This window comes from Schistosoma haematobium, chromosome 6 (assembly GCF_000699445.3).
Source record: "Schistosoma haematobium chromosome 6, whole genome shotgun sequence".
In the NCBI taxonomy this organism is placed as follows: domain Eukaryota; kingdom Metazoa; phylum Platyhelminthes; class Trematoda; order Strigeidida; family Schistosomatidae; genus Schistosoma; species Schistosoma haematobium.
In genome coordinates, this window is record NC_067201.1 from 24,843,165 (window position 1) to 24,868,844 (window position 25,680).

Genomic DNA, 25,680 nt, shown 5'->3' on the forward strand with positions numbered 1-25,680 from the left:
TCTAAATTAATGGTTGCTCTGGTTGTCACAAGAGGCATCAGCTTCTTGACTTCCGATGGAACTCGGCTTTCACCATGAGGCGTTAAAACTCTTCTAAATGAAGACCTTCTAACTCTCAGGGTTGAATTTAAACGGTTTGAATTATTTTTTCTAGTTAACGTTTACTTTAGCAAGTTAGTTTTCTACAAGATGGGATCGCTAACCCTATTACCCAACCCTATACCTTTATCCAGGCTTGAGACCTACAGTAGCCCCAGAAGAGCTCCAGGAGGATTTTACCTACGTATGCCCAACGACCGACTACCTCGACGTGCTATGTTCAGTGGTATAGGAGTAGGTTGGAAGAAAGCTAGGGGCGGCCAAACCAAAACATGGCACAAGTCCATGAAGTCACTGACAAGTGGACTGAGTCATGTTGGTAGGTGTAGACTACCTGGTTGGGGACCACGAGATGATAGCAACCGATGGTTAGAGACCCTGAATGACATGGCTCAAAATCGTTTGCAATGGCGCAGGTGCATACACTCTCTGTGTTATCCCAAATTCTAATCTTCTGAATTTTTCATGTCCCTTTTTTCCTCTTTCCAAATTTATTTCACTGGATTATATTCTTTAAATAACATCTCCAAACCCTAATCTTCCCGATTACTGCTTATACTCTTATTACCTCTACTACTACGGGATTTGAATCGACAACTGCATCTCTGTACTAATGTAGTGTGACATCTTGAACTGATGTATGTACTTACGAAGTTCTACGCTGTTACTGACTGACTGACTACCTGATATCCAATATTTCCTATTATATTTCAATGGGTTTTTTTTTGTTTTCAAGTTTAAATTTCATTTACCTGATGTTTTCTTCATTCTTTTTTATTGATAGTCTGGTAAAAAGATTTTGGCAAATATTCATTATTTTACTGCTACTAATAAAATGTTCTCAGTTGATAAATATTCAGAAAATTTAACAGAAATCTGTAAAAAACGAAATATCACTTGTAATTTATCATACAATTTAGTTGAAGTAAGTAATTCATTATTGTTTTAATAATACGATATCAGCTGTAATATTTTAAGTTATATATATACAAACAGATACTGACTTAACTATATTTGTTTTCTTTGCCTGTGTACATCCTAACAAGATACTTTATAGCCAGTTATCTATTGATTTTAGATAATGCATTCTTTGTGTGTACATTTCAAGGATGAATCTCTTATCTTGAAACTTAATTGTTGATTCGATGTATCAAAATAGCATACTTTTATTCTATAAAGACACTGAAAAGCATTCACAATTATCAAAATGCTGTGAATAATGATGCAAGAAAGCGTGCTAATGTGGTATGGCAACTCGAACTGATGTACGTACGTACGAAGTTCTACGTTGTTACTGACTGACTGACTGAAGCGTGGAATGCATTTGTCTCCATCATTAAATGTCAAAGGTTGCTTCTAGGACTGGTCCTTGTCAAGCGTGTGATCACTTCATTTATCCTTGATTTTTTTTACAGACCCTGATAGATAGGTGAATCACAAAAGTTCGGTAAGAATAGAAAACCTGTGGATGGATCTACCTGTAGGGTAAATGATTGGAAGTACGCTGAGGGGCAGTTCATACTGTCTTGCCCAAATACGTGTTACATGGCTTATAAAACTGTAAAACATACATAAACTATACCTTGCTCATTCATATTGGAACTACCAAGTTAGTAATGTTGGGGTTAGGTATCGAGTTCTAGGTACAAAAGAGCAAGTCGATTGATCATTGAATCTGTACAACTAAGACCGGTCACCTTAAAGTCTCGAACCATTAATCACGATTATCATGCAGTTGTTATTCGAGAATTATGTACTGTTTCGAGCTGCTCAAGTCAATGGTCAGTAACTTCATAGATTGATATCGTCTTAGGTTTTGTTCACTCTGAACTTTCTGCTTAATCTTTACTTTAAAGTATCCAGTGACTATGTATGCCTGATACACTTGTCCTTTAACTTCCTCATTCTATCAAGATTCACAACGTTATTAATCACTTTTTATCAGTTCTATTATACTTGACTTCAGCATTACTTACTCAATGATGTTTATATAATTTATGAACGATTGATTTATTGCATCATGTAGACTTGTTGGTAAATGTCATTAAAGTATAAGCTGAAAAATTGACCATTGTTTGGCGTAGTCGAACTATTTAACAGGTAATCACTCAGATGTATACTTATATAGTGTTTTAATTAATCCACTTTGGACAGTTAATGAATATCGCGTTAACCGTTACACTTGATTTGTACAACTAAGAATCAAGTACATAAAAATATGTGCATTCGGTTACTGAGTTCATGAAAACCATATTTTTGATTTTTGATGTCGGTGTACCAACTTAAAGATGGCCAAATCAAAACGTGGCATCAGTCCTTGAAGTCACCAACTTCTGGTCTGATTCATGTTAGTAGATGCAGATTACTTAGCTGGGGTTCACGCGACTATCGTAACAAATGGTTGATGACTCTTGGTGAAATGGCTCAGAATCGATCACAATGGCGTAGGTGTATACACTCTCTGTCTTCCTTTAAACTATGCGATTAAAACTGTTTTATATCTTTCTTTCTACGAACTAAGCCTTTGTTTCTGTACTATACCTTTATACACAATCTTTCTTTTATATATTACTACCAATGAATTAACTACTTCTATGAATTTGTTCATCTTGTTGTGCTAATGATGTGTAGAAACTTGGACCGATGCATATATGCGCCTAGTCCTACGTTGTAGCTGACTGACTGACTGAAGTTGATTATTTTAAATGAACTGTCAGCTATCATTTTCAATAATGACGTCTGACATTAGTATTTAATGAATTATTATTTCCATGTAGTCTGATCAATTTCACAAATTCATTTACTGTTGAGTCGCCTTTCCGAGAACTTCAACGGAGCCTCCAGAGGCCCTAAAAGAGCCGAAAAGTCCTAGCCAATCAGAGCATGATGGAGCTTTCTAGAATATCAACGTGGCGTGCTACTATCGGTCAGTAGCACAATATGTCTTTTAGAGGATTGGCCAAAATTTGATGTTGATTTAACAGATGTTAACATCTATAAATACCCGTGTTTTTCCGTACAAAAAGGAACCTTTGGAGTAGTGTTTTTCGCTTATTTTCACATTTTCTCTCAAGTTCAGGTCGCCACGTAGTTCTAGCTTGCGGGTTACCAGAATAGCTTAGGAACCGAATAAAGCATTCGAATTCGCAAGACTTAACATTTAATCTTCCCGAATTTTATTATCTATGGCTATTTTGTTTTTCCATGTAATACTGTTACTACTGTGGGATTTGTATGAATCATTTCATCTGGCTTTACTGATATGGTGTTGTAGCAAGTGGGACTGATGCACATGTGTTCAAGATTCTACGTTGTTTATTACTAAATTACTAGTTTGTTTCATCATTATTACTGCTGATAAAGATAAAGTCATTTTAATTATTATCAGTGTTTCTGAGCTCATATTGATTAATACATTTCTTAAAGATATCAATATACCATGTAAGATTCCTAGCTTAATAGGATGTGTTGACAAATGTTTTATGGTAATCTACAATCGTTTTTATTGTAATTCGCTTGTGAAATGGTATTGTAGATAATGAGAGCAAGAAGCTTCATTGAATATTGTCAGTGATAACAACATTACCAAAAATCTTTTGAACTTGCTTGATGAACACATAAAATAAACACATATGAAAACTTTTTACTACAGTAAACGTCATATATGAACAATTTAGTCTCATTGGAATATACTGACTATCGGGAAACTTTGGACGGGATAACAATCGAATCGTTATCCCATTTTGTATTACTGATGCTCTTATGCATTGTGTGAACGGTAGACCTTAATTAGTCATTGATTTCTTCGTCATTCAAAGCTTTTCTTTCAGAAGATGATTTATTTCCTAAATCACAACTTAGAGTTAATCGATCTTATATCGTTTGTCGCATTTTGAGGTATAGCTTGATAGTATTCATAGACCAGAAAGTCTATAAGTTTCTGTTTACTTTCTTCCATATATCGTATGAGTAAAACTAACATATTTGAGTTTTTAAGTGAAAAAAAGTATTACACAATACTATTTGATTATGATGGAATTTTGTTCTCTGAGCTGAATGGTTTGGTCGTGGTGCTTTCATCGTTCTTCTGAACGACATCATTAACACAAACTTCAGGTAGAAGTGAAGTGTTCAAATATCTCCACATGTGGTTCACAGCTTGTCCTGTACACCTCGATGTTGATCGGCTCTTGTCGACCTTAAATCCGTCATTGTTTACTTCTTTGTTTTGGTTGTGTCTCCCATTGGTTTGATTTTTGTTCCTATATTTGTGCATGATTTTCCTGATTGGTTGATAAGTTAGATCGATTTCAATGTATTTGTTTATTGTGCTGATGGTGTCGTTCAGAAGAACGATGAAAGCTCCACGACCAAATCATCCAGCTCAGAGAATAAAACTCCATCAAGATCATCCATCTGAGCTAAAAATCTCCACTATTGGATTATAAATAATACTAATCATTTAGGTTTAAGCAACCCTAATAATTTACCACAGTATTTTAAGAGTAATATTACTTCTCCTTGTAACAGTTACCTCAGCAATATTGTTATATACATAGATACCATCGAGTTAAGTATAAAATAGGAAATTTCTGTATCAACTATGTCTATATGAGTTCTTATTTCTCTGGGTTTTTTTCAGGTAGATTCACAAGCTAGTGAAGCAGTATTTCAACACATAGAAACTAAAGAACTTAAACGAATCAAAGTATGTTGTTAAGTAGAGTTTGGGTGTGTATTACATTTCTTTTTCAACTAAATTATTCAACAATATCTTGACCAGTTATAATTCTTATACTAAATATAAACGATGATGTGGAATCAATTAGTAACTTAATATTCGTACAGCACTTTGCCTTCCATTAGTTGGCTATAGGTTTAAATTTCATTTTTGTAATGAGCACATTTTATTTACTACCTTACATGTAAAAAGTGTGCTCTAAAACCGAGTAAATGAACCTGTGCTTGATAACTAATCTGAAATATATAGGACAGAAAAGTGACATTGATTAAGATATTAATGACTAAGTGCTTTAGCTCCACTCTAACTCACTGAGATTATGTGATAAGCTGTTTATACTCTGATTTCCACTGCCTAGTTATACCTTAGTGACAAGACATATCACTTGGATAGACTACTTCATTTGATGAGTCCGAAATCAAAAGAAGAATTTATAACAAGCTAAAATACATTTCAAATAATGAATAGTAAAAGTTGTCGTAGTAAAAATGTTAATAGATATGTAAAATCTACCTTAAAAATTATCCTACCGTCTTTTCGCTGTCTGTCTTCTAGCGCTGATTTATCGAAATGAAAATCAGTTAGACTGTTCTTGCGTGTTGCTGTTTCGAATATGCATTGTTCGAGGCCTTATCATGCTAATAGTTTATAAACAGTGACTAAGACCATGTCTTGTAGATCTCAATCAGTAAACCTGGATCTACCCATACTTGTCAGACAAAACATAAATCGACTGTATTATCACCTTTCATCACTACTTACCTGATCTTAACGTTAGCAATGCTCTGTTTAGAATCATGATTGAATCCGAGGAATTGGCTCATATCTTCATAACTTTTAAGGCTATATCTCTCGGCGATAAATACATAGCTATGTACTCTATGGTTGACAGATTTGCACTCATTGATTTAGCCAGTTTTGTGGTGTATGCTACTTATGTCGACAGATATAAGTAGTATATGTAACATCCGTGAAAAGTGGAATGCCTGACAGCAAAAGGTTAAGTTCCAATTGAAGAGAACAGGATTGTAGACAGAGAATAATTACAATACCAATGAAGGAAAAATGGAATTTACGATAATTGATGGGACATTTGCAAATGAAGCATTTAATGTATGGTCATTTACATTTTACGAAAGAACTTTATTATTCTGCATTGATTAATAAACTGACTGCCCCCATCTGAGTTCTCGTTCACTACAGTTGAACGTTCACTAAATCGATTACCATCAGTTGTACACCTTTAACAATAATTTCACATTTATGTATTACTTAAATACATACACATGTGACTTTTAATTATCTGGTAACCGTCTTGGACAAGATATTTTTTTCAAACAAAACAGCATTGACGACTAAATAAAAAAAATAGTACAAAATAATAACACGTTTTAATTTTCATAATAAACAACCTTAAACTATACACGTACAACAACCCCAGTACTAAAGCGTTTTAGGAATTTCAAGGTCACAGTACCAATTTCAGTACCTGATGCACACGTTCGATCGGTTCACAGCGGAATTTAGAAAAGAAATTATAATTGAGCGCCTACAACAAATAGGACTACTAAAAAGGTCCCTTATTTATGATTGTGGTAATCAAATGACTTGTGGGCTCTGTTCAGACTAACGTTTTGATGTTGTTTTTCTACGATTCCTCTGTATTTCTCACATGTGCTCAGATCTCATTTCTTTGGTATCTTGATGAGGTGCCTTCTTTCCAGTCCATCTGTTCTTGTTCTTCTCCCAAGATCTGCCTGAATAGAATGTGAAGCGTGTTTGTGGTTACTTCTATGTCTGGCTTCAAAGTTTCCGCTGCTTTTTCGCTCCTGATTTGCTTGGTAGTCATCCTGATTTCTTCTACTTCCGTGAAGTGACATCTATTGAAAGGTTTATGTGCGCTGCTTCGATGTCCGTTGGATTCACTGGAGCTGGTCCATTCAAGAGTTCCTCCAAGTATCCTACCCATTTGGTCCTCTGTTCTTGGGTCTCGGTTTTTTTGACCGGTCTCTCTGGTTTATTATATCTCTCTGACAGTTTCTTCGTCGTGTCATATGGTTGTTTCACATTTCCTTCTCTTATAGTTTTTTTCCGCTGTCGTCGTTAGCTCTTCCACGTTTTTCTGCTTGTCAGTTCTAACGCTCCCCTTCTACCTTGACTTTCTCTGCACTTGTTCGGCTGTTGTTAATTGCTGTCTTCTTGGTCGTCTTTTCTTGAAGTGTGTGCTGGGTTTCCATTCCTTATGATGATGCTTGTTACTGCACAGAACCTCGTGACACGTTGAAGTTAGCGCTTCTTTCATTATTTCCGGTTGTCCTTTATAGTGGTTTCTCCATTCAATAGATCCTGTAAGGCTTGGAACCGGTTATTGAGAGTCTTCTCGAATTCGTTGTGTCTGTCAGTATCTCGAAGGAAGGATGTATTCAACATTTTTAATGCTGTTTGTCCAGTTGTCCAATGCTTCTTTAGCTTCAGTTTCATCTTGGCCACAACCAGGTGGTTATCTTTAGTTATGTCACTCCCTCTCCTGGTTCTCACATCTTCCATTGACCTTGTGAATTTTTTCCTGATTCAAATAAAATTTATCTGGTTCTTCGTCGTTTGGTCCGGTGAGATCCATGTAGCTTTGTGAATGCGTTTGTGTGGGAATATTGTACAACCTATAACCAACTTAATGAATGCACGTAGATTTGCAAATTCACCGTCTACGGGAGTTGGAAAATCCTCATTCCAAACCAATGGTGCACATGAGCTCCAGGAACTTGAGGGGACAAATGGCGTATGAACCAATTATCAGTCACTGGCTATCATGGAACTTCATCTCCGGACGTTGTTCCGCCCCCTTGTGGATTAGACCTTTAGGTCTAAGAATGCGGGTGTGGCCCCTTAAGAAAACCACCTGCTTCGATCTGGGCATCCAGACAGTATCCCAGCCCATACACAAATCAAGTGACTAGTGTGGTACGTATGTATTCGGTGCTCCTTTGTACCAATATTTATGTTTTCAAATAAATAAATGATTCCAAAGTCACATTTATCAGCGTTAAAATTCAATCATTTACATTTAGTTTTTATCGTGAATTACTTACTCTGTCAATTAACTAGGTCACAATTTGTTTACATTAACAAGTAATATAATTATTCATTAATTCATTCTAAACCATGTCACACATCGTTTCTGACTATTGGTTAGAAAAATGACACGGAGCCTAATCATGTAGTCTACGTCTACCAAAATATAATATTGAATAAAGCCATTAATAATAATAATAATAATAATAATAATAATAATAATAATAATAATAATAATAATAATAATTGCTCAGTTCGACAGTCTTTGTCTGTATGAACTAATTCTATGCCGGCATAGACAAGTTTGTAGTCTCAAAATACATCAGCGATGCTTCGAATACATCTTTGATCGAATACTAGTAACTTGCGAATATACTTATTAAGGGCACGTTTCACAGTTGTAAAGTAAATCCGGAAGGACTTCCGCTTAGCGAACTAGTCTTTCGAATCGCAAGTGAATATCTCGCTTACTCTGAAAATAAGCGATGCTACAAACTGTAACCGGAGTTCCCAAATCTCTGTCAATATTTCGTCAGGCACCAACCCACTGGGATTGATGAAACTCCTGAGGTAAGTAAAGCGGTCAACGCACTCAACTACTTTACTCATTGTCGTTAATTCAGGCAGTGCTGCAGGCCGAAGCAAGATTGCTTTCATCGTTCCTTCAGGAGGTCAAAAACTGTATTTTGTCTCCGTCTTCACCAATCGTGACCGTGTCATCTGCGTATTATTAGTCAGCAAGTGAATCTCCTGGTAGTATATCAATCCCTGGAAAGTCAGACAATATTTTTAAAATAATATGTATGACAAATATAAATAAAAATGAGTAAAGCGGACAACCATGACGAACAGCACTTGAGGTAACAACTTTCATACTAGTCCTCTCCAATCTCTGACTCGATCAGTAGTGTTCAAGTAGAGAGCTCATTCAAAGAAATGTACTGTTTTATATATCATGATAACTGAATTCAACTACATTTGTTGGAACATTTGTTCCTTAAGATTTCACCGTAATAGGCAGGTCAATCGGAAAGCTGTAATACTAAAAACAGTAAACTAAAGATCTGACAGTGAGATCTTACTGCCAGTTGTAATGAATTGTGATGGCATTAAAGTGCTTTCTTCAAACAATCAACATTTTGGTGACACTGCTTTCCAACAATAGGAAGAAAGGGTTAGTAAAGGTTGAGCCTAATAGTAACTTACATCGTCTTCTCTTACCGGCAATGAAATCACAAAACTACAGGGCTATCGTAACAAAACAACCTAAAGAGGCACCATTTGTGACTGTTCTCAAACAGTTATCACTTGAGCTCTATAATCACACACCCAAATCATGAAAAGTCACCAGTAACCGATCCTTAGTTTTTACAAAGATAAGTGCCTTAAAAGCACACATTCGTACTATATTGAAAATAAACTTCAGTCAAATTCACTCAACAATAAGTCATCGGTAAGTCGAATCCCGTTTAATTAACAGATTTTTCACTAGGACATTTAGCCATGTCAGTTATCTGCTTACTGAAATCATTCCTCTTAATAGATGCATTATTGACTAATTAGGTTATAAATTAACATGTGATGCTGTTAATTGACTACAATTGGTCAGTACCTTTTAGTGTATGGTCTTCCCGATTAAATTGTCTCGATATTAGTACTGAATGATAAGTTTTAATTAAAGTTATATGGCGGTTGGAAGAGGAAAACAGAGATAGGCATTTCGTCCTATTCAGAACTGGTCAGGTGGGTGTACTTGCACCCCAGTTTCATTGTACACATTTACACTTGAACTCAGTACTTTTCACTTCAAACGCGATTGCGTTATTCACTGAGTCCCACTGTAACCATCCATACTGGTACATTTAGTTGATGTGTTCCAAATAATGTGAAATTCCTATCCTATATTCCAATGTTAGCCATTATTACAACTTTACCGTGTGATAAATATTTTTAGTTTTGATAGATGAGAATTTTACTTCTCACTCGCTGATCAATTATTGTCTTTTAATATTCCAGCGACTCATTTAGTTGTATAAGATGTTCGAAAAGAATGTAACATGAACCAAATCTTATAAATTGTCGACTCATATGTTGTCGTATGTAGTATATTCTTTTGATCATATGATGGTACACTTGGTCACTGCAAACTTAAAACTCATTCTGATCAAACAGAGTTACTACAAGCTTATTATTTACGCATATCAAATACTACTACTAATAATACTTCATTTTGGCTTTTTAAATTACCAACATTCCACAAATTCTTTCTATCGTTGAGGAAGCGTTATCATCAAGAAATATCCCAATATCATTTCGTTTTGTTGTTATTGTTTTGTCTATTTTGCAGTATGACTTTTTACATATCACTCCACCAATGTGTTGTCCGGAAATTTTAACTAAAACACCAAAATTAACTAATCCAAAAGCATCTGATTATGTAGATGTCAATGTGAAAACATTACGACATAATCATTATGATAATATATTTGCCCTTGGCGATTGTGCTGCATTGCCCACATCGAAAACTGCTGCAGCTGTAGGTAAGTTAATAAACATATTAATATTATTATGTTGAATGCCAACAACCAAAATCGCATGACAAATCACTGGTCGAAATCCGATTCTAATTTGGTCTATTTCGCGTTGACTAATTACTCTATGACTTAATGTTGCTGAATGGACCAATTTCGCATCCAAACAGCACTATTAACTTCAAGTCAACAGCTAAGTTCTTATTGGTCCACCTGTCTCCAGCTTCACTCTCTCTCTCTCTGTGTGTGTGTGATTTGCCTTCGAGATATTCGTCTACCAAAGTAAGGATGCGTTTACTGCGCAGCAAATCGATCCGTCCTACTTTATGGCATTGAGACATGGCCGGTAAGAGTATAGAATATTCTTAGGTTACTAGTATTTGACGACAGGTGTCTTCGAAGCATTACTCGTGTATCCTGTGAACACCGAGTGCGTAATTAAGTTGTTAGGAAACGGGTACTAGGTAAGGATGGCAAATCAGTTGATAAGGTATTGAAACTATATCAGTTGAGATGGCTGGGACACGTGTTACGTATACCAAACCACCGACTGCCCTGACGTGCGATGTTTTATGGAATAAAGCTAGGGGTGGCCAGACTAAAACATGGTAGAAATTCATGAAGTTGCTGATAAGTGAACTGAACCTTGTTGGTAGATGTAGACCACCTGGTAGGGATCCACAAGACGATAGCAACCGATGGTTATGGCAACTCTAACTGATGAACATATGTACGAAGTTCTACATTATTGCTGACTGACTGACATAATCCTAAGTTTGTTATTATTCTATACATTTCATTGATTGATCTCATATACCTAATTTATAATCATATTTCTTAGGTTAAACTATTCACTACCTCTTCATTTTATTCACTTCTCTCAATTTAATTAATGTTAAGATATGGCAAATCAAAACCGATACACATTAAAACTCAGATCCTACTATGATCATGATTTACTGATTTTTGATAATACTAGTCAGTTGATGCATAAGTTTAAAGTTTATAATAAATTGTTTTTAATAGATGGCAATTTATGTTTAGCTTAATTACTATACAAGAATATAATTTTGTATTGAGATTGTTGTGTTATCAGAAACATTCTCAATCACAATTGATTGATCAATGGATGATGATCAATGTCATGTGTGTCGATTCCTTCTTGGTGCAGATCGAATGTTATCGACCAAGTTGCAATGTGGTCACATTGCGTGCACTATGTTGAGATTAGATGGTGGTTGGAGGGTTTCCTGTTGACTACCTCCCACCACCATCTAATGTCAACATTTTCAATTTTCGTTTAATGTCTCCACATAGAGTATATTTGGATATTTTCGTAAACAATTTTATACGTGATTGTTACGTAATAATGTGTAATGTTCATTAAGAATTTCGTTTCATGGTCTAAGGTTTACTTAGCCTTGTGTTTTTCATCCGATAAATAAGGTAGCAACAACATTAAATATGTTTTTTGACAGACGTTCTTGAATGACTCTATGTATTTTAAAGGGAAGTATTAAGTGAATATTACATTCTAGTATACAGAACTTACTAACTAAATGTCCTGGTAAGGTCGAAAGTGGAGAGAGTCAGCTCTCCCTCTTCAAATGCTCTCACATGACCACGTACATACAACCACTGTGAGGGAATTTCAACTCACTGCCTTCTCGTGGCGGGGGTATTTACGAAATTGACAGAAAGGAAATTGAATTTCCGGTGCTTTAACCAGGTTAGTGGAAATGAAGGTTCCACATAAGGAAGTGGCGCATATATATTTGGTGCCCTCTTGTACCAATATTTATGTGTTCAAATAAAATAAATAAAAACATAAGTTGGAAAACCCTCATTGCAAACCATTGGTGCACATGAGCTTCAGAACCTGAGGGAACAAATGACGTATGAACCAATTATTATTCGCCGGCTATCATAGAACAGCATCTCCTAACGTTGTTCCGCTCCCTTGTGGATTAGACCTTTAGGTCTAAGAATACGGATGTGGCCCCTCAAGGAAACCACTTGCTTCGGTTTGGGAACTTGAGCAGAATCATAGCCCATACACAAATCAAGTGACTTGTGTGGCATATATGTATTCGGTGCCCCTTTGTACCAATATTCATGAGTTGAAACAACCATGTTTAGTTATCCGAATTGATCATAGCTCGATAGATGCATTCGCTCAATCTGTTTTTCCTCTTTAAATCTTTTTCTCGTGTATTCCTCCACATACATCTTTCCATTTCATATTCTCACGTCATATTCTGTAGTTTATATCTTTCTTGTCATCATTTAACGTAGAATTATAGCGATCTTTTTGCAAATCATCGTTTTAATTTGGTTTTATTATTACTGATTTAGTTATGACAAGTTAGTCTAATGTATATTTGTCCGTATATTTGTACGTTGATTATATTTGATTAATTATTCATTTAGAAATCATCATTATTCGTATTATCAGACTGGGGGTTTGTGGATGTTGTAGAGATTTTAATAGTTGAATTCATGAGTTGATCTAGGCTAGACGACCACTGAATACCTAGAAGCACTGAATGACCATTTCGTCTTAGTATGGGACTTCTGAGTTCGAGACCCGCGTGTGAGGTCTTAGATGCACACTACTGAGCAGTCATATACTGGGACGGAACAGCTATCCAGTTCTTCGAGGTTTCTACTAATGGTCTAGCTTAAATCAACTCATGAATTTAACTATTAAAATTATTCATATTATCTATTTAATTTTACTAGGCAACTATGAGCTTTATCAACATGTTTCATGCTTTGTATTATTTTAACAACAACAACAACTGATATTTTATAATCATTAAATGAACAGTATTAGTAAATCAATGAATTATTTCAGTTTGCTTTACTATAGACAAATTTGTTTCTTTTTTCATGAAGCGTTTTGTTATTGAAAAATAAAATCAGTATCAGATTTATTGATTGTATAACGTGTATAGTCTACGTTACCTAATGAAGGTATGTAGAAAGATTAGAACATTCATTACTTAAATTCATATATATATATATATATATATATATATATATATATATATATATATATATATGCTTAATTTACCAATCATATTATTGCTATTTTGGCCACTTTATTAATGAATTTACGTTATTGTCAAAAAGATAATTACTTGATGACACTCCGTTGAAAGCAGAATAATCGAAGGTGTTATTTTGATGGGATTGTTGTTTGTGTTTCGGGTAGATTTTACTAAATTCACTCATGGTATTTGAAGTAGTTTGGTGTTTTCATTATTTCAAATTGTTGGATAAGAGAAAGTAAACTTTCATTTTATGATTGAACAATGTTATTATCTTATTTAGACTATCGTTGAAAATTTAGGGGCACTGAACAGCCGTTTCAACCCTAATGGGACTCTTCAACAGAGCGTGTGTACGAACCAAAACCTTGATTCGAACTCAAGACCACTGGTCTCACGTGCGACAGTATTGATGTCTAACATTAATCAATACACGATGTTACGTAACGACCTTCTATCATTTGTGGTGAGTAACTGTCTCACACAATAAATGTTTAAACTGCTCTGGTCGTCGCTTCTCTCTAAAGCTCTAGAAATTTCATCTAGAAGTTAAGCAGTTGTGAACGCACGATTATTTTCAGTGTAAAGTTTCTATTGGGGATTCCGCTTTAGTCAGTGATCTAAGCGCTACGCGTTTGCGTGCGTGCCAGGATGTCTTGGGATCGATTCCCGGCTGCGTAGTCATATATATGTGTTTAAACATACTTGGTTATCATTCTCATTCTATTAGCTTGTGACTTACAATCTCTCGATCGCTATCCTTAGTGTAAATCAATACACGACTGTAAGATAATTTGAGCTATTGTGTTCGTTCTGGAAAACGTCATCGACGCTTACTTTTACATGCAAACTGTCTAGTTCAGAAAGCAAAATCCTCTACAATTTCAAAAATTTAAGGGTAATTGTTTTTTATTTCATAATGTTTGTTCGGATCCTTTTGAGCTAATAGCATTATCCACTTTGTTACCACTTAACTCTCATAGAAAATAAATTTTAACCACTTCTGATATAGTTCTCCGTAACTTACTTCTTTTTGAACAAGAGTCGCATGTCAAGTACATCATTCATTCACTCCAAAAAGTAGACAATTTGATATACTTAGATTTACCAACTAATTGTGGTTAGTGTCTTTTATTGGGGTTTTTCTCTTATCTCTGTTACTAACTGTTAATTCAACTTCTTTATCAATCATAGAGCCTAATGATACAATCATAGAATTCAGATCAAAGTAGAGGTGTTAAGAGAGTAGATTCGAGTCGATTACTGAAAAGTTTAAAACTCAAATCTTTCCTACAAATAACCTGCATTTTTTCATACACCTGATTAAGTACAATGAAATGTATCTTTGTTCATTTTAAGTGCCTAAGTACATGAAAACTTATCAATTATATCAATTACCATCTACTGTGAATACGTTGAGACTATAATAGAATAACCTTTAAAGCTACTTTTGTGAGGTGATCTGCACAGGATGCACATATGCCAACATGAGACTGACCAATTGCAGTCCGAAATAACAATGGGAAGATACAAGTAGAACAACACCAAATGAAGTTAAACTTCACCCCATTGTATAACCAGGTGGCTACCAGGACTCTGTAGCTAAGTGAATAACGCGATGGCGTTTGTATACGGACGGTACTGGGTTCGAATATAGGAGTGAACATCAACTTTGGGATGCAGGTACGTTCAGCTGACAAGTCCAAAAACAGGACGAAACGCGCATCCTCAATTCCACTGCTAGCCACTATCCATCTTTGCTTAAATAAACGTGCCTTATAGCTACATCGAGGCAATCCGCACAGGATGCACATATGCCAATATGAGACTAATCAATTACAGTCCTAAACAACAATGGGAAGATACAAGTAAAACAACATCATGTGAATTTTTACTTTTGTGAAATCTTAAACGTTTTAGTAACCGACACCAATCATTTATTCAATAATCGATATTTATATTAAAGGTCTCGTTTTTTGGAGTACACAGCTTGAATGTGTCATAACCTGTATATACCGATTACGTTTTGGTTACAATTTATTCATTACTTGTATTGATTGATTTATCTTTTTATATATATTTATGTATGTGTGTTATTTTCTATTTATATGCAACTTACAACCCGACGCATGCTCATCGATTCAAGTTGCCACAGCGAAACAAAATTATGCAAGTAAATTCTAGAGTATAAGAAGTAGTAATGGTATCAGTAGTAGTCGAGACCATTCGAAATAGAAAAATGAAAAAAAGGTAATAAGGAAATTTCGGAACTCAGGACCTTGGGGAAATTAAAGACTGAATGTCCCTGCGCTAGTATAAAGAATTCTGATCCATGTCACCCAAAGTTTCTAACCATTGGTTACGATAGTTTCACTAACCGTAACTGGCTTACTACACCCACTTGCATGAGTCAGAATAACAGTTAATGACATCATGGAATAATACCATGGTTGTGCCACCCGCACAACAAACCACTGTGCGATCCTCGGTAGACGGAGATTGGGGATATGAAACACTTGGTCCCGCTCGCGAGACCGAAGGCCTTAGGTTCGAATCCCGCGGGCGGGATCGTGGATGCGCACTGATGAGAAGTCCCACAATAGGACGAAACGGCCGTTCAGTGCTTCCTGGTTTCCAAAGGTGGTCTAACATCAATTGGTTCATGATCGCAATCAAAAAATTAGCGTAAAACCTGATGACAGTCTAATCACATACAATGTTGTTCACTAATGTCATATTCGATTTGGTATTCACTCAGTTCTACCCTACTGTAAGACAACTGTTATCATATTAATCATAGATTTCCCGTCATGCATTACATATAAATTGAGTAAATTCATTTTTTATGATGTATTTTTTATAGCTGGTCAGGTGGGAACATTAGAAAAGAATATCTGTGATATTATTAATGGTGGTCAAGGGAATGTTTCTGAAGTGAGTGTTTGTACTTCTTTTGTGATTTTCAATGTTTGATATTTGTTTGAGTCACTTTACTTACGTACTTACTTATGCCTGTTACTCCCAGTCAAGCATTGGCCACCGACTAGCACTCTCTAACCCACTCTGTACTGGGCCTTCATTTCTTGTTCTATCCAATTGTTGTTCATTCTTCTCATATCTGTCTCCATTTATTGGCGTAATGTGCTATTTGGTCTTCCTCTTCTCCTTCGGCCTTAGAGATTCCAAGTGAAGGCTTGCCTCGTGACACATTTGGGTGCTTTCCTCGATGTGTGTCCTATCCACTTCCAGCGCCTCTTCCTGATTTCTTCCTCCGCTGAGATCTGGTTTGTCCTCTCCCATAGTTGCTGATAGTGTCTGGCCAACGGATCCCAAGTATTTCCTTAGACAGCTGTTAATAAACACCTGTGTCTTCTGGATGATGGCTTTCGTAGTTCTCCAGGTTTCCTCCCCATACAGTAGAACTGTCTTGACATGTGTATTGAAAATTCTAACTCTAGTGTTGTTTGACAGTTGCTTTGAGTTTCAGTTGTAGATATGCTGCTCTTGTTTTGCCGATCCGCGCCTTCACATCTACATCACATCCACCGTGTTCATCAATAATGAGTCACTTTATCTAATTTTAATACGTTTATCATGAAATTTAAAGGTGTTTGGTCTAATGCTTGATGGGTATATAGTTTTATTTAGGCACAAATCAAGTATCCACTACTACTGGTTCTTGGTTTTTATTTTTTCTTAGTAGATATTCACCAGTAATGAACATCAGTCAACCTCATTCTTTATAAACTCTCTAATGTAGTTAATAATATAGAATAATGGACGAAATTTACAGTGATATTCGAGTCAAAGTATTTGAATTATTTTCAATGTACATTTGTAAAAATATGTAATTCAAAGAAGCAAATATTTCAACCATCTGAAATGATAGACTGGGAGATCTCTGTTTTTCTGAGAACAATTCAGAATCGTAAATCTTCCAATCTCATAAATGTGGTCTAGTGAACCGTTAAGTAGTGTTGATTATGAATAATTATTGTTACCGATGGTGTCCAAAATCTGATATTGACATGTGGTGTGTTACGCTCTAATCTCCCAACTAACTACTTGAGTGAGAACATAAGAGTGACCGAGAAAGTGTATTAGACTACTGAATAAAATGAACAAATACTCATTCATACATATACCACTCTATCCTTATAAAATTGACCCCAATAAAATGCACTTGACCTTTGTGTCACTTTTGATTGCCATCGATTGACTTTCTCATTAGGCCATTGCTGATTGGCTCTCCATATCACTAATTCAAATTGACTTATTTCGTGAAACCCCAATGATTTATCTTGAGATGTTAATGAATATTTGTTGTTGAAGATGAGTGTTTTGAAGGTGTTTTATTCTCTGATTTTTCTATCCTAATTGTCACAACTGCTTATCTTTTCATGACGAGACCTCACACTGTGTCATCTTGAATTGATGAACCCATTGTTATATCTAATGTTTTCGACTTCTATTTAATCGTCTTGTCAGCTGGAGTCAACTTTTAATTCATTTAACCTCATCTTAGTGTTTACTAGAATGCGTAAATGATAACCCATCCTTTTATCCTTTCAATGTACGTGCTTTTGCACATACATTTAGTGCAGTTGAATATAGTCTGACATGAGTTATTCAATATAGAACTAACATACGTTTTTCACTCATAAGTCAGTTGAATCTTGCAAATTATTGTCCACACAAACACAAATCAAGTATTCTGTTCATACATCAATAGTATTCACTATATTCATTTCATAATAGTCAACGCCTATATCGTTTAGCAATGATTATTGATGTATTGATAAGTTGTCGGGAACGAAATCAGACTATGTGCCAACTGCCCGGCTGGGGTGTGCACAATTATTATGACCAACGATTAAACAACTTAACGGACATGGCCTTAGAATCGGTCTCAATGGTGTAGATTCATTCTCTATTTACCTTTGTATTCAGCGAGTTCCTTCTCCAATAATATTGGATGATTTTATTGTTTTCTACTACTATTAATACTGTTGTCACTTACACTGCTATGATGTTTGACGTGATGATATTTTCCTTGTTGTGTTAATAAGGTGATGTGTATTGGAAACGTGAACTAATGCACATATGTAAAAGATTCTACATTACTTTCGACTGACTGACTGACTAACGTTCATATTATCCTCCTTTTATTTATTCTACTTTTCAGTACGACGGATATACAGCTTGTCCTATAGTTACAGGTTATAATCGTGGTATTATAGCGGAATTTGATTATAGAGCTAAACCATTAGAAACATTGCCTATTGATCAAGGGAAAGAACGTTATTTATTCTATTTTACAAAAACATACCTTCTACCACCACTTTATTGGGATGGACTTTTAAGGTGAGTTCACATTGGTATTTATTTAACTGTAATTTACACCTCTCTTCTATTTTAGTAATATTTATGTCTTATAACTTAATATTATGCAACATACTAAACATAAGACGAGGTTGAGTTCTGTTAGAGATATATTAATGGATATGATGTTTCATGTCTTCCACAAAGTGAGAAGATATTTCATCTTCAAAGATCTGTAAATGAAAATCCGAGAATGAATGGTATAGTTCTTATCGATTCAACAACAAAACCCGCGAATTCAGAGGCACATGACCTAACATTATTTAAAAATGTTTTACTCTGTGTGATTCTTCCTTGAAGTTACTAACTTCTAATCTTAGCCATGTTGGTAGGTGCAGACTATCTAGTTGGGATCCGCGCGACTATCGTAACCAATGGTTGGAGACTCTGGTTGACATGAATCAGAATCGACCACAATGGCGTAGGTGTATACACTCTTTGTCTTCCCTTAAACTATGAGATTGAAATTATTTCACATCTTTCCTTCTACGAACTAATTCTTTCTTTCTGTACTATATCCTTACATAAAATCTTTCCTTTATATATTACACCATTGAGTTAACTGCTTCAATGAATCCGGTGTTCGCCTTGCTGAAAAATGAGGTGTGCCAACTGGGACCGATGCATGTATATGCCTGGTCCTACGTTTTAACTAACTGACTGATACCCGCAATATTTAGGGCGAAGTAGGGTGTGTTATTTCGAGAGATGAAATTTCTTTAATCACAAACAGCTTTGCTGGAGATGTCTGTTACCTGTTAAAAATATTCTATCTCTATCACACTGCAGTGCATTCGGTACTACTACTATTTCTTGGAACAAGTGTTACAACTACTGTTACTGGATAAAGTCTGTATGATGCGTGACCCTGACAGTCAAGTTTAGATAGTAACTTATAATCTAGCTATACTGATACAGTTTGCAGATTGAATCTGTGAACACATTCAGTTGTATAATATTTAATTATATTTATTTAAAAGGTCTAATCGGGAACTATATGAGAACTATTTTATCTCCTACTAGATTATAGCAGGATGTTTTATACTTTTACTAATACTCATATATCAACACCTATCAATAGTCTGATGATTACACCTATCTGTTGAACTCCATATTAGAGTAAATATTCCCTCCCAAAATCCTATTTGATGTCTTCCTCTACATATATTATATATTATAATCAAATCATTTCTACTACGAGTTCATTTTTCAACCAATCCTAACTATACATGCACTACCAATTTTTAATACTGACTATGATCAGAGTGCATAAATTATCTTAACTAAGTGCATTCTATATATGTGTGTACTTCTCTATTGTAATAGAAAGCTATGATACTTTAACGATCCTGTATCTAAATTCAGTTTAATTGTATGCTGATTGTTATCGCAATATACATGTCGCTAACCCTCGTATATTTTTATTGACTTAATTCACGTTTAGAGAATAACGGAATAAAAATAAGTTAATTACGAGAGTGAAATTCGATTGCGTGCATGATATGCACCCACTGACCTGGACAAACAATCAGGGAAACGAAATGACGCTCAGCGGAGAAGGCGAGTGAGCCAACTCGTTTTGATCAAGTGTATGTCGATATTTATAGTCAGGCAAAAATCAGTTGCAGATCATATAAAAACAGTTAGGGTTAATAAGCGAATAAGTGATAAGCTTAAAATGGAGTTCAGCTGCGTCTGTTGTGAGATAGTAACTCACTGATGACAATGGTGGATGTGTCGCTCAATTTCGTAGATTAGTTGAAGTTAGACTTTAACACCGTTGGACGCCGACCGGCTCAGTGCGCGAAACCGATAGGTTCTGGGTTCGGATCTCACGAGGCGGGATCGTGGATGTGCACTGTTGAGGAGTCCCGCAGTAAGAGGAAGCAACCTTCCAGTGCTTCCAGGTTTTCCATGGTGGTCTAGCTTCAATTGACTCGTGATCCTAATCATTAAAAAACTTATCTTCAATTTATTCTTCTGCAATCAATCGTGTTCTGTTTTTTCTTTCTCTCTCTTTTACTAGAGGAATATGGTCTGGTCCAAAAACTATCCGAAATCTGCTGCACTTACATCGACCTTCATATTCAGATGCAGAAAAATGATCGTTCAAATATCTTGAAGAAAAATAATAATTTTCTGACATTTCCCATGTATTCTTTCTCTTATCATGAGCGTGTGTGTGTGTGTGTGTGGATGTGTATGTATGTGCCTATTATTATGTAATTGATTATTTCCTAAACATTTACACATTTTGTTCTAGTTCCATTGACTTTTTCTTTGTAGTTTCATGTTTTTATTGTAACTTTTGCGTAACAAAATAATAACACATTTTCATTTTGTTCATTGATTTGATTGTTATAGGTAAGTGTGCATTTTCCTCCTCAACGAATACCATAATTACGTCCATTCCTAGATGTCAATGCCTATCCCCTTATACCTTTTAATGGTCGTCTACTGAATAACGTAATCATCAATAGCTACTATTCAACTAAATGAATATTATATATGTTATGTACATTGTAATGGTTTCGACACTGATAATGTTGATATACTTAGTTAAGTTTGATGAATGTTTATTGTGTGAACATCAATACTTGGAGCTGGAGGTATGCATCCAGTTGATGAAATTCCTTGTTGGATGCATATACCCGTCTTGGATTTAACTGTTATTTATTATCTAGTAGTATAATGTTACAAATAATAATTGAAGACTTTTACCATTACCAATATTATCATAAATATTATTTGAATATCGATTTGAGCAATAGTTTATCAGCTTACTAATGACTCTACTTCTAACCTGTTATGTTCAAGGTAAAATTCTTCTCTAGGTAGCCACGTCGTACAATCACCAACTTTTACATAAAAAAATGTTTGCCAGTAAATCTCATTTTTCTATAGTTTACGTTACAAACTAACTTCAATTAGACAACCATTCAATAAGAGAAGGGATTGAATAGTTATGGAACATTTTAATAACGCTACTCCACCTTTATATTAATGATAATCATTTAAAGTGTTAATTCCTGTAGTTCTAATGAGAGGTCATGATCAGTGTCGTTCAACAATGTCGGTTGTGGGTCAGCCTTTTACCAGTCGCTGTTAGTCAGTCAAACTAAACGTAGAACCTGACACATGTGTCATTTGATTCAAGTTGCCATACCCCATCAGTACAGCAAGACGAAACTTTCAGGGAAAATCCCTGAGTATTTGGTTTAATAACAGTATTAGTGATGATAAAAAAAAGGTTACACGCCAAAGGTACGATTCTAGAAAAAAATATAAATTAGCGAAATTTAAAAAACCTTTATGAGGGAATTTATAAACTTGGAATCTAAGGGGAAGACAAATAGTGAATACAGCTATGCCACATCAAACGATTGTTAGCTATGTCACCTAAAGTTCCTGAGTGCTTGTTTCACGTGGACCTAAACCAAGTAGTATGGACCTACCTACAGACTCAGTCCAATGATGAATGTCTTCAAGAACAGGTGCCATATCTTAGTTTGGCACCCACTTTGTTTCTCTCATCATACTACAGTGAACACGATCACGCGTCAAGATAGTTTGTGGGTGAGCTTACATAAAGCGTGTCCTATTAGTCTAAATCGATAAATACTCACTACCTAAACCTATTTGTCAGACCTGATACTCAGAGTTGCTAACTCAATGGTCTCAAGCTATAAGAAAAATAGTTCGAAGACACATGATCAAATATTAGTGAACTACGAGTATCCTCTACTTTTAACGACTTCGTGTAACAGCCACAAAGTAAAATTGAGCGAAATGTTAAGGAATTAACTCATCATTTGTTTGGCAGACGGACATCTTGCCTAAGTCACATGTGATGCAACTGGTTAGAAGTCAACCAAGCTTGCTGAATTCGTACAGAGATTCCGTCAAACACCAACCCAACAGGACCGGTGAAACTTCCAAGGAAAGGAAAGTGATCGACGTATTCAAATACTTCACTCCTGTTCAGTGAAATGTCAATTGGTTAAAGTTAGAAATCTAAACCATTGGACTCAAACTCAGATATGAATGCCAAGCAGTCACCTTGGAACTTAGAGATTCTGGTTTTAGTCTATGGTAAGATGATGAATTCACTTATTCAAAGAGTCCCATTCTAAAACGATATAGCTATTCGATGCTTTCTAGTTTTCAATGTTTATCTGATTCATATCATTTTGTAATATAAATCATAAAAATTTAACGATTCATTACATTCAGTCGCATTATTATTCTAATTAATGGCAGATTTCTTATCTTATATCATTATACTGTGTATAATAACTACAAGTTGAACGTGTTAACTATGACAATATAAACATGTGTGTTTATTCAGTTATCATTGAAATCAGATGACAATTTTATGAATTTCTATAAATGTAATGTGGCGCTGTTTGTTTGTTTGTTTGTTCGTTTATTCATTATTAGAAACATAGTATCTAGCATAAATGTTTATCGATTCAAGGTATTACATAAAGGAAACAATAATATAAATTAAAGAATTCCTTACAGTGGACGAATAAAATGATGAAAGCTCCACGACCAAATCATCCAACTCAGAGAACAAAACTCCATCAAAATCATCTACTTGAGCTTCAAATGAGTAAATGTGAAATAGGAAATAGTATTGTGTTTTTAATGGTTGGAGATAATAGACAACAAAGCGTTTTTAGTAAACAGAATACACCCATTAAGACATTAAATAAAAAAGATTAGTCCAGCAAAGAGTTCTCTTTTTGTCGAATTCACTTTCAAAGAATCGGAAATTCTCCTCTCTAAGATGTTTGTGGCTCTTTAAAACGAACGTTCTTCCCAGTAACATTGCGAATGGTATTCTCCAGCTAATCATTGTTCACTAATAATCTCAAAGATAAATTATCGCATCTGACCAACTTAATGTGCACTTACCAATTTACCTGCTAATATGGAGCTAGGTACATAGGTCGTTTGATGCGTACTTTATCCAAAAGTATTCAAGAACATTATCAGGCGTGGCTAAAAAAGGGGCAATGGCTCAATAGTCGAACTTCTTGTGAACACAGTTCACGCATTCAAGACAGGCTCTGCGTTCAAAGTCATTTACAAGGTAAGTAGAAGTCTTCCAAAGACAATTAGATTTCATCTTCTTTGCATTGCCGAAGCTATAGCCATACATCTGGAAAAACCAGAATTGTGTGTGCAAAAGAGATTGGTACAACCTCTTCTTCTACCATAGTCTTAATGTCTCATAACTTTTTCTTTCTTCATACTCTTCTTCCTTTACAACCATCTTCCCCTCAGATATTCTATCCCCAACTGATTTATTTCTGTTTCTACGATCATCCTGAATAAATTTTATCTCAATTTCAACATTTATCATGCTGAGCTATCCTTTCACAATGATAATTTCCCTATCTATCTTTTGATGATGAGAAGCCGTGACCAGTTGAGCTAACCCGTGTCGGGTAGAGACAGGTATCTATCTCAGTACAATGGAAGATGATCGCGCAATTTCGTTGATCGGTTGAGGTTAGACATTAACACCGTCGGATGCCGGCTCAGTGGTCCGGAGGCTAAGGGTTCGCGCGCGGGATCGTGGGTGCGCACTACTAAGGAATCCCACGATAGGACGGTTGATTTTAATTTGGTTATCTGAAGTTTGTGTTGATGATGTCGTTCAGAAGAACGACGAAAGCTCCACGACCAAACCATCCAGCTCAGAGAACGAAATTCCATTAAAATTATCCACCTGAGTTAAAAATCTTCTCCACAATCTCAGTAGAAAAATTAGATTTTCTGACGTTCCGTGGTTTAGTGTAAACCACCTCTTCAGTGAATAAATAACCAAATTAAAATTAACCGAAGTTAAATAGTACAATGGAACAAATTATGAATATTAGGTGTGACCAATCAAAAGCACGTCTGGTCAAGTCAATGTTATATCATTCCATTCAAGGTGATTTATAATCGACTGTATTTAAATTTGTGTGTGTGTATGTGTGCAAGGTTAGGGATAAAAATGTGTGACCTTTATTGTGAGAAAGGATAAAGTTTAATTTGTATGTAAGGTAATAGTGTGAAATGTGAATAATATCAGACTAGGTAGCTAGGATAGATAGTCCAAGTCGGATGTATAGTGAGGTCTTCTTTTCTATTGCGAGCAGTAGGATTAAGCTCATTTGGTATTATTTGGCCTGTATCTTCCTATTGAGGTTTAAGACTGCAATTGATCAGTCTGTTATCGGCATATGTGCATACTGTGTGTATGCCTCGATATTGCCTTAACTCACAAGCTTTTCGTAAGCAATAGTGGATAGTGGCTAGCAGTGGAATCCAGGACGCGCGTTTCGTCTTATTTGGGACTTGTCAGCTGGATGTACCTGCATCTTAACTCTGAGATAACGTGATGGCGTTTGAAGTGAATGGTACTGGGTTCGAGTCCCAGAGTGAACATCAACTCTGACATGCAGGTACATCCTGATGACGTGTCCCAAATAGGACGAAACGCGCGTCCTGGATTCCACTGCTAGCCACTATCCACCATTGCTTACAAAAAGTAGGATTAAGCATTATATGGACAGCTTCTGCTAGTCTCCTTTCTTTGTAATTAGTAAGGCCGTTTTGTAATGTTTTGATGTTTTTGAAAACGATTTGATGATTGTTGAAAATGGTGTGAACTGCTACTGCCGATTTAACTTGAAGTCTATCCATTGAAACGGGACTACTTTGTGTACCTAATATATTCTTTGGCTTTAGTCGAAATTTCGCAAGATAACTTTGCAATGTAGAAGGCACCATATTCGACACATCC

The 25,680-nt window shown here is 35.5% G+C and overlaps 1 protein-coding gene across 1 annotated transcript in view; it reads left to right on the plus strand.

Annotated features, from left to right (window-relative positions):
- Positions 1–25,680, plus strand: part of MS3_00008872 (uncharacterized protein) — a 46,733-nt gene that overhangs the window by 19,153 nt on the left and 1,900 nt on the right. Inside the window, exons 6-11 of the mRNA XM_035734326.2 lie at positions 884–1,024; positions 4,742–4,807; positions 10,260–10,452; positions 16,360–16,430; positions 18,682–18,860; positions 20,905–23,976. Of these exons, the coding sequence (XP_035587912.1) occupies positions 884–1,024; positions 4,742–4,807; positions 10,260–10,452; positions 16,360–16,430; positions 18,682–18,860; positions 20,905–20,983 (729 nt within the window). The 3' untranslated portion in view covers positions 20,984–23,976. The remainder of the gene's footprint in view (positions 1–883; positions 1,025–4,741; positions 4,808–10,259; positions 10,453–16,359; positions 16,431–18,681; positions 18,861–20,904; positions 23,977–25,680) is intronic.